The sequence below is a fragment of the Chenopodium quinoa genome, unplaced genomic scaffold (genome assembly GCF_001683475.1).
Source record: "Chenopodium quinoa cultivar QQ74 unplaced genomic scaffold, ASM168347v1, whole genome shotgun sequence".
Taxonomy (NCBI): Eukaryota; Viridiplantae; Streptophyta; class Magnoliopsida; order Caryophyllales; family Amaranthaceae; genus Chenopodium; species Chenopodium quinoa.
Genome location: NW_018745454.1, coordinates 6,716,140 through 6,725,207, shown reverse-complemented (window position 1 = coordinate 6,725,207; position 9,068 = coordinate 6,716,140). Strand labels below are relative to the sequence as shown.

The 9,068-nt window shown below is 35.1% G+C and overlaps 1 protein-coding gene across 1 annotated transcript; it reads left to right on the top strand.

Annotated features, from left to right (window-relative positions):
• Positions 1-4,274: 4,274 nt before the first annotated feature.
• On the top strand, positions 4,275-8,759 carry LOC110714441 (phosphatidylinositol 4-phosphate 5-kinase 1-like). Its single transcript, XM_021892951.1, has 8 exons — positions 4,275-5,667; positions 5,767-5,931; positions 6,041-6,206; positions 6,403-6,513; positions 6,612-6,805; positions 6,896-7,023; positions 7,111-7,204; positions 7,846-8,759. The coding sequence occupies exons 1-8, from the start codon at positions 4,631-4,633 to the stop codon at positions 8,153-8,155; spliced, it is 2,205 nt and encodes a 734-aa protein (XP_021748643.1). The 5' UTR covers positions 4,275-4,630; the 3' UTR covers positions 8,156-8,759.
• The last annotated feature ends 309 nt before the right edge of the window (positions 8,760-9,068 follow it).

Genomic DNA, 9,068 nt, shown 5'->3' with positions numbered 1-9,068 from the left:
TTGGCTTTATATATCTGTCTTATTTACTTTTTACGTATGTTATTGCATGTAAGTGTATGACTATCTAGCTATGCTAAAAAATCAAGTTGTTAATAAATTCATCAACCAATCCAATAATTTTGATGATATTGTACCATTTTCCACTTTTTTGAAATATTATTATTTTATTAAAATGGATTTTACTTTTCATTGTCATATATAGTGAAACAAAATTCAACAAAGTAATATACAAATCTGAGTATGTTATTCTTTAATTACACTATTTTTAAATTTAGCGATAATATTATATGACACTATAAAAATGACTTGGTTAGACAAATTAAAATTTACATAGTAGACTTAAATTGGTTACTTAATAATTTTCACACCAATTATTGAATTATGAGTTATAGTACTATAATTCACATAACTATACATATACGAAACATAAAGAAGTGACGCACGTAAGAAAAGTTAAGTGTTGTGTATGAAACTTAAAACTAGACAAGACACGGGTTGATGTCATCAAAAGTCAAAACTTTGTATACTAAAGAATGTAGTGAGGTGGAATATAGTCAATGTTGCTTAGTAGATTCATGAGATAATAATGGATAACCCGTAGCTACCAAACCATTAGTTTAGAATTTTCTCCATTAGGACATTGGGAGTTAATCCCTCTCAACTTTATGTCATACTGCAATACTCCCAATTTAAGAATACAGACGTATTAAGGCCACGCAAGCTTGAGATGGGTGCGTTGCTTTATGATTCATGCATTTTCCAACCCCTCGTCATAAAGTTACTTCTAAGTTGCAACTAGCTCGTTAGAATATACTTCCTAATCTCTACTGTTTGGATCGGAAGTCTAGTTATCGTAATCCTAAGGTAAATTCTTGCAAGTGCAGTGGTAATTCTTAAGTTCCTAAACAGGTAAAAGTTACCCCATATATTAGAGTTCACAAGACAATAACATATCTAGTTTTGTACGGTGTACGTACTCAATCATAATACGTGGTATAAACCAATCAAACATGTTTAGTCTAACTTATTACTTCCATCTCTAACTACGTAGTAATTTATTTACTTGCAACAAAATAGTTACATGGTTAGTGATTCGCAGGTCATGCTTGAGTTATGATTAGATCATTTAGGGAAACAACATATCTTGGATATGTACACTTTTACAAGTTGAATAATTTGAGTATATTAATATGCATTGTATACAGATTGGAAATAAATCCTGGCTTTACACCTTTTTTTGGCCAATAAGCATGCATTATTCTATTAGTTATAATCTTTAGGTATAAGATAATCCAAGTCATCCACATAAATCCTTAAATCAATTCAATCTATTTCGATGAACATTTCTATACCACTCCATTGATATGTTAATGTTTTAAGCATAAACAAAAAGAAAACACTTTTTATAAACTTATACCAAAAACAAAGTATTCCAAAAAGCCATTACTTAACAGGTTGCCATATAAGCACATGTAAAACTTCAAGAACAATTTAATCGCATGTCAAACCCCAAAAAAAAAAAAAGGTAGTCTGTTTGTTAATTGTTACTATAGTGCTGATGATTCCATTTTATCCAAATAAACTAACACAGAAATAAAATCTTTATTTGATTAATACTGGGAACTTGATCTCAATCAGTCACCACTCATCAGCTAATGTTATCATAGTTGATACGCATCTTATCTAATTAATTACCTTAATTATTAAATAGTGAATATTCTGATTATAAGGCCAGGGTTTAATATGACCTTCCTCCACTAAAGACATATACAGCGTATTAATCCTGTTATTTAAATTTGTTTAATACAAGAAAGTCTATATACTCTGTATACTTAGGAAGTAATTAGGTTAATTGTGTGGATCCAAGGAAATTGGAGAAATTCACTGACCACGGTTTTTCTTGCAGGCTTGAAGCTCAACCAAAAAAAACAGATTTATAAATCCTGTAAACAACACATTTTATCGTGTTATATTGTCATCTGATTAATTTAATATAGGAGTAGCTTAAACCAGCTTGATTATGCAACCTATTAATATTAAATCAGACTTCCTTACCGTCCAAGATAAGAGAAATCAAAGTGGATTAACTTGATTGCATTCTTTTGTTCGTTTAGGTCAATCACCAGACAATACCTACGTTTCATACTTAATATTTCTGTCAAAAAAATATACTCAATTATTATAAATCATTTATGGCAAGAATATATTGGAGATATCAAACAATATACAGAGTATCTTTGTTTTCTTTGGTCTATTTGATTGTTACTTACTTACTTTGTACTAGTACGTATTATTATGTATGTAATTATGTATATATCCGTAATTAATACCCGTTTTCCATTCTTTTCTACTAAGTATATTTTTACGAGTATATATAGTTATATTAATGCGTTGAAAAGTAGACTTTCTAAGTATCACCATTCACCACGTATAAGTATTCCACATTGATTGAAAAAAAAGAGTTAATAACTTTATACGACTAAGGGAAGAAGAAAATTTTAACTAATGAGGTGTTCAAGTTATTAAAAGTAGCTCCCCTATCATCATTTTTGTACAATATGCTCTGTAATATTTTATCTTTTTGTCAATAAAAAAAAATGGGTTTTTCTAAGTTATGCCCCAAATTTCTTCGGTTTCTAAATTGTGCCCATGCTTTTTCAAACGTCTAATTTGTGCCCTCAACCTTACTAATTTTTATTAACAATAACCTTTGACGTTAACAATAACCTTTTTTTTTTTAATTATTATTTCATTTTCTATTTTTTTAATTTGTCAAACCAATTAGAACGGGACACTTGTCAAATTAACAACGCCATGACACCATTGTTGATAAACATAACTTAACTTTCGTTAACGGATATGGCAATCAAAGGGTATTGTTGATAAAATATCGTGAGGTGGATGGCACGGCTTATAACTTTGAAAAAACATGGGTACAGCTTAGGAACCGAAATACTTAGGGGCATAGCTTAGAAAAACCCAAAATTTATTTTGCTATAAAGAAAGTTACTAGAATAATGATGTATATTAAATTTAATCTCGAATCTTTAACACTACCTAAGGGTATGTTCTCATTGACTGAACTCAGCTGAACTGAACTGAACTGAACCGAACTGAACTGAACCGAGCTGAACTGAACTGAACTGGACTGAAATGAATATTTTATAAGAGAAGGAAATTAGGAGCTGAGCTGATCTGAACTGAACTGAACTAAACTAAACTGAACTGAGCTGAGCTGAACTAAACTGAACTGAACTGAATTTCAACGTTAGAGAACAGGCCCTAAGGGTCTTAAGACTTTAACCACTAAATTATCACATACACGACTTAGGGTCTTCAGCTTATGTTCTGTTCAGTTCAGTTCAATTCAGTTCAGCTCCAAGTTCATTTCAATTCTTAATTTCCTTCTCTCATAAAATATTCAATTCAGTTCAGTTCATTCCAGCTCCAATAAGTTCAATTTAGTTTAGTCTTAATTTTCTTCTCTCGTAAAATATTTAGTTCAATTCAATAAATCAGAACAATCCCAAAATATAAAAGAAAAAGGGGTCAATTGGCCTTATAGTGTTGGTTGGATCTTGAAATATAAGAAATAATTAACTCCATCAAAACGTTTGATGAACCTTACGTCTAAAAGAGCATAATGCATGACTCCATATATTTAACTAAATTAAAATGAGTTTGATCAATGAATTAAACTCAAAATTCGTCCTGCAACCTTTTCTTGGATGTTAAACATGGAAAATTGCGTTAGTTACTTTGCAACTCTTTTCTTTGTCGTCATCCATCCTATTTAATCAATAGTATTTCATAATGGTAATTTGTAAGTAGACATTGGTACTTTGACATTTTTAAAATGTGGCCGGTAAAATGTTAAATGTTGGGGAGTGAAAGATATAGAATAAAGAATTGAAGGAGAACATTCAAAGTGGAAGAAGAGAGAGATAGAGGTATATTATTAGTGAGATAAAAAAAAAAAAAGAATTAAAAAAAAAAGGGGCTAATTACTTGTACTTTGAAATCAATAACAGTTAGCGGGGTTCAAGCGTAGTACTCCGTAATGTAGAAGTGGGAAAATTGAAGTTAAAAGACGAGATTGAGGGTATACAACCTAAGCAAAGACGTAATACGTAGACTATACGGTATTAAAAAAAATGATATGGAGTACATATACCCCCAATCCTATGTGTACACGACTCCGTCACGTCAAGATAAACATAATTAGGAGGGAGAATAGAATCCCTTATTGCAAACACAAGGGTCCCAGGGGTATAACCGACAAATCATACCTCTTTCTCTCTCTTAGGGATTTTGCTTCTCCCTCTTCACCAAACCATCCCCCAAATTTCACTTTTATTTTTTTGTTTATCTCTCTCTCTCTCCTCTCTTCCCTCTTCTCTCTCCTTCTTCCTTCTCCACACAACTTTTACTCGCTCTCTCTTTTTCTCTCTTCTTCTTTTTCTGCTACATTGTGTTACTTTCTCTCTCTTCACCGGAAAATGCTGCAGATTCGACCGGAAAACTTCCCTCTAAACCTAACCCCTATTTAGCCTTTCCAAATTTAATAAATAATTAATTTAAACTCCAGTCTCACTTACTTATCAATCTTACCAAATACCCATTAGCAAAAATGTTTGAATCGATGTTGGAATTGGAAATAATACCACTCCCAGAAACACCGGAAAAGGAATCTTCTAAAAACCCGTTAATCAGAAGCAGGTCTCAGGCAACGACTCGAAGAGTAACACCCACCAACCTCCAAAACGACGGCGTGCTAGCCCCTCCAATAGTAGAAAAGCACCTCCCAAACGGAGATCTCTACAAAGGAACATTCCTCGGGAATGTCCCACACGGTGTCGGAAAGTATCTCTGGTCAGACGGTTGTATGTACGAAGGAGAGTGGAAGAAAGGTAAAGCCAACGGAAAAGGAAAGTTTTCATGGCCGTCGGGAGCAACCTACGAGGGTGAGTTCAAAGGCGGTAGGATGGAAGGGCAAGGTACTTTTACCGGCGCCGAAGGTGATACTTACAAGGGTACTTGGGTGTCCGATAAAAAACACGGTTATGGTGAGAAAAGGTATGCTAATGGCGATTTCTATGAGGGTTCATGGAGAAGGAATTTACAGGATGGCACTGGAAGGTATGTTTGGAGGAATGGAAATCAATACCACGGCGAATGGAAGAATGGCTTGATTTGTGGAAAAGGCCGTCTGATTTGGGCCAATGGTAACAAATTTGAAGGTTGCTGGGATAATGGGGCTGTCAAAGGGAATGGGACTTTTTCTTACCCACCGCCGCCAACACCGCCACCGCTGCCACCATCGTCCTGGAACGGGATTACGAATGGGAATGAATTATTCGTGACCAACAACAACAATTTTAATCCTAAGAAAAGGGTTTCCATGGATAGTGGTATTGGAGGAGGAGAGAGGGTATTCCCCAGGATTTGTATATGGGAAAGTGAAGGAGAAGCAGGTGATATAACTTGTGATATTATTGATAATGTTGAAGCTGCTTCTATGATTTATGGCGATGGATTTGTACGATTAGATCGCCAACTTGCTAAGAGTCCCTGTTGTTTTATTAAAGAAGCTAAGAAACCTGGCCAAACCATTTCCAAGGGTCATAAGAATTATGATTTGATGCTTAATCTTCAACTCGGTATTAGGTATTTTTTTTTAATTAATGATTTTTCTGAATTTGTTTTGCTATTGTTGTGTTTTTTTAATGATGGATTGTAATTGTAATATTATTATGAATATTGTAGATATTCAGTTGGTAAACATGCTTCAATATTAAGGGATCTGAAAACAAGTGATTTTGATCCAAAGGAAAAGTTCTGGACAAGGTTTCCACCAGAAGGTACAAAACTAACACCAACGCATAAATCCACCGAGTTTCGATGGAAGGATTATTGTCCAATGGTGTTCAGGTCAGTGAATTAATGAATCGGATCGAGTGATGGTATCAGTTGTACTCTTATTATATACTCAAGTTTGAATGAATGAATTCTAATAATATATTTATTTTGGTTGATTTAGGCATTTGAGGGAGCTGTTTCAAATAGATCCGGCTGATTATATGCTGGCAATTTGTGGGAATGATGCTCTCCGAGAACTCTCTTCACCTGGGAAGAGTGGTAGTTTTTTCTACCTTACCCAGGATGATCGATACATGATCAAAACTGTCAAGAAATCTGAAGTCAAGGTTTGTTTGCCATTTCTTTTGACCTGTGCTTTTTAATTTTAATTTTTCTTTTCTACCAAATGTTTCTGCTGTTAGGCTGCCTGCCTATTCGGTGATTCCTTTGTTTTCAAGCTCTAGTGTTAGTTATAATCTATAATAATCAAACTTGTTATTATTATATTTAGGCGTGTCCTAATTGGGTGATTCTACCGTTCAGGTTCTCCTTAGGATGCTTCCAAGTTACTACCAACACGTTTGCCGCTATGAAAATTCACTCGTGACTCGATTTTATGGTGTGCATTGTGTCAAACCAGCTGGTGGACCTAAGGTACAACCCTTGTTTCATGTGACTACCAATGTTGTGTTGTGCTCATCTTCATCACTTGTGTTCTAATAACCTAATTCTGTTTTGTTCATTTCAACCAGACACGCTTCATTGTCATGGGAAATTTGTTTTGCTCCGAGTACCGTATTCATAGAAGATTTGATTTGAAAGGATCTCGACATGGCCGCACTACAGAAAAGCCCGAGGTTGAGATTGATGAAACCACTACCCTCAAGGATCTTGATCTTGACTTTGTCTTCCGCCTTCAAAGGAATTGGTATCAGGAATTGATGAAGTGAGTGATTGGACATGATTATTTTTATATAAAACCTCTATATACTATCATTGTGCAGCTTAAATTGATTGTAAATTTATCTGTTATCAGGCAAGTTGAACGGGATTGTGAGTTCCTTGAAGCGGAGAAAATTATGGATTACAGTCTTTTAGTGGGTGTTCACTTTCGCGATGATAATACAGGGGATAAGATGGGCCTATCCCCTTTCGTCCTTCGTGGTACTAACCCCATCCTTCTCTCTGCATTAAAATTGTATTGTACTCAGATTATAAAAGATAAGTAAATTATGTCCATTGCTTTTCCAGGAAAACGGGATTCATATCGGAATGAGAAGTACTTGCGTGGGCATCGCTTCCTCGAAGCTGAACTACAGGACATGGACCGTGTTCTTGCTGGCAGGTGTGCTTTCTGCGCCCGAAATTGAACTGCTGTCATTGAAAATTTAAACTATAATTTATGTGAACGATTTTGCATTGTGGTTGTTTAGTTGTTGGCTTTTAAAGAAAATCTATCTTTCTGTGTCAAAACTTGATTGGAGATGTATGCATGTCTTCTTGAGCTGATTGGGCAAGTCTTGTAATTGGTATCTGTAGACACTTCATAACCAGAAAATTTTTAATATTTTGCTGTACTTTTTTTTACATGTATGCCTCATAATCAGTTTTAGGATATGGTGACTTCATCTTTCGGATTAGGATACTCAATTATACTCCGTATCATATATTGAATATGGCCTTGCTGGAATGCATAATTGGAAGTGACATTGGCTGTGTGTGATCTGGTGTGGGTAGCTTAGTAGACTTGCATCTTTAGTTAGGTTTGGATATGGATATGGTCCTATTACTGCAATGGATAAGGATCACATAGTTTGTTGTTTCTAGTCTGACCACCTGAAATTAGGTATGGGATGCCATGGTTATTTCTGTCATTAGACATGGCTCTTAGAATCCTTCGTCTGTAGACGAGTTTTGAGTCCTTATACCTGTATTATAGCTGTAGACAAGTTTAGGGTATTAATGTTGTAAAAAATTTTTGATCAGGAAACCGTTGATCAGACTAGGGGCTAATATGCCAGCCAGAGCAGAGCGGCTTGCCAGGAGAAGTGATTTTGATCAGTACATTCCTGGGGGCTACGGAAATCTGGCCCCTGCTAGAAATGGTGAAATCTATGAAGTAATACTTTACTTTGGGATAATTGACATTTTGCAAGATTATGATATCAGCAAGAGATTAGAGCATGCCTATAAATCTCTGCAAGCTGATCCAACGTCGATATCAGCGGTGGATCCTAAGCTATATTCAAAGAGATATCGTGACTTCATCGGCAGAATATTTGTTGAAGACAGATAGCAGTGGAGAAAGGGAGAGAGAAAATTTAGAACACAGCCTAGAATGGTGGCACTGTTCCATTGGAAAAAGGAAGTTCCCATCGGTGCTAGGGTCCCCCTCCATGTGGAATGAATCATAAGTCAAGAACTATTCAACAATATTGTTGATAGTAATGTTCACAACATTGGAACCAAGAAGGCTCCTACATACTCACTTGGTAGGTGGGAGAAAATGGGCGGTTAACGCAGCAATGGCAATCACTAGAGATGGTGAATTAGATTCGCGATGAGTGGATGAATGATTACAGCCTTGGCCGAGTTTTGTTGATCAGCCAATGGGATTATATTCTTGTACATTGAAGTGGGTGGAGGTAAAATCGTAAATTGGATAGGTGGGTAATATTCTTATTGAATTATTCCTGTGTAATGGGGGTAGAATTTTGTAGCGATTCAAGTAAGAGGGAATTGAAAGATAGGTATAGAGTGAAAAGGGGAAATGTGTTTATTTTTTTCCCAAAAAAAAAAAAAAAAAAAAAAAAAGAAAAGAAAGAAAATGGGAAGGATGTGTATGGGAATAACAATTGTACAGGGTTAAATTGGGAATATAGAAGATAATTTATCTCAAATCATCTTTTGTACTTATTACTTAGGTAGTGAATATTAGTTTAATAGTATAGTTAAGTTAGTGATTAGAAGGTGGTTAAGGATAGATGATGAGAAATGTTGCATAATTTACGTGACTTTTGTTGCAAGGAAGGACCCCATTATTTTTTAAGCTCAATCTCAAAAAGACTGATTTAAAAAAAAAAAAAAAAACAGAGTGATTTGGGAAATGAGAAATGGAGGTGGTGATGGTGGTGGGGAGACTTTTACAGTTAAAGCGGAGGCATTGGTCATTGGATGTGGAGGAGGGGGTTCACTTAAACAGAGATTAG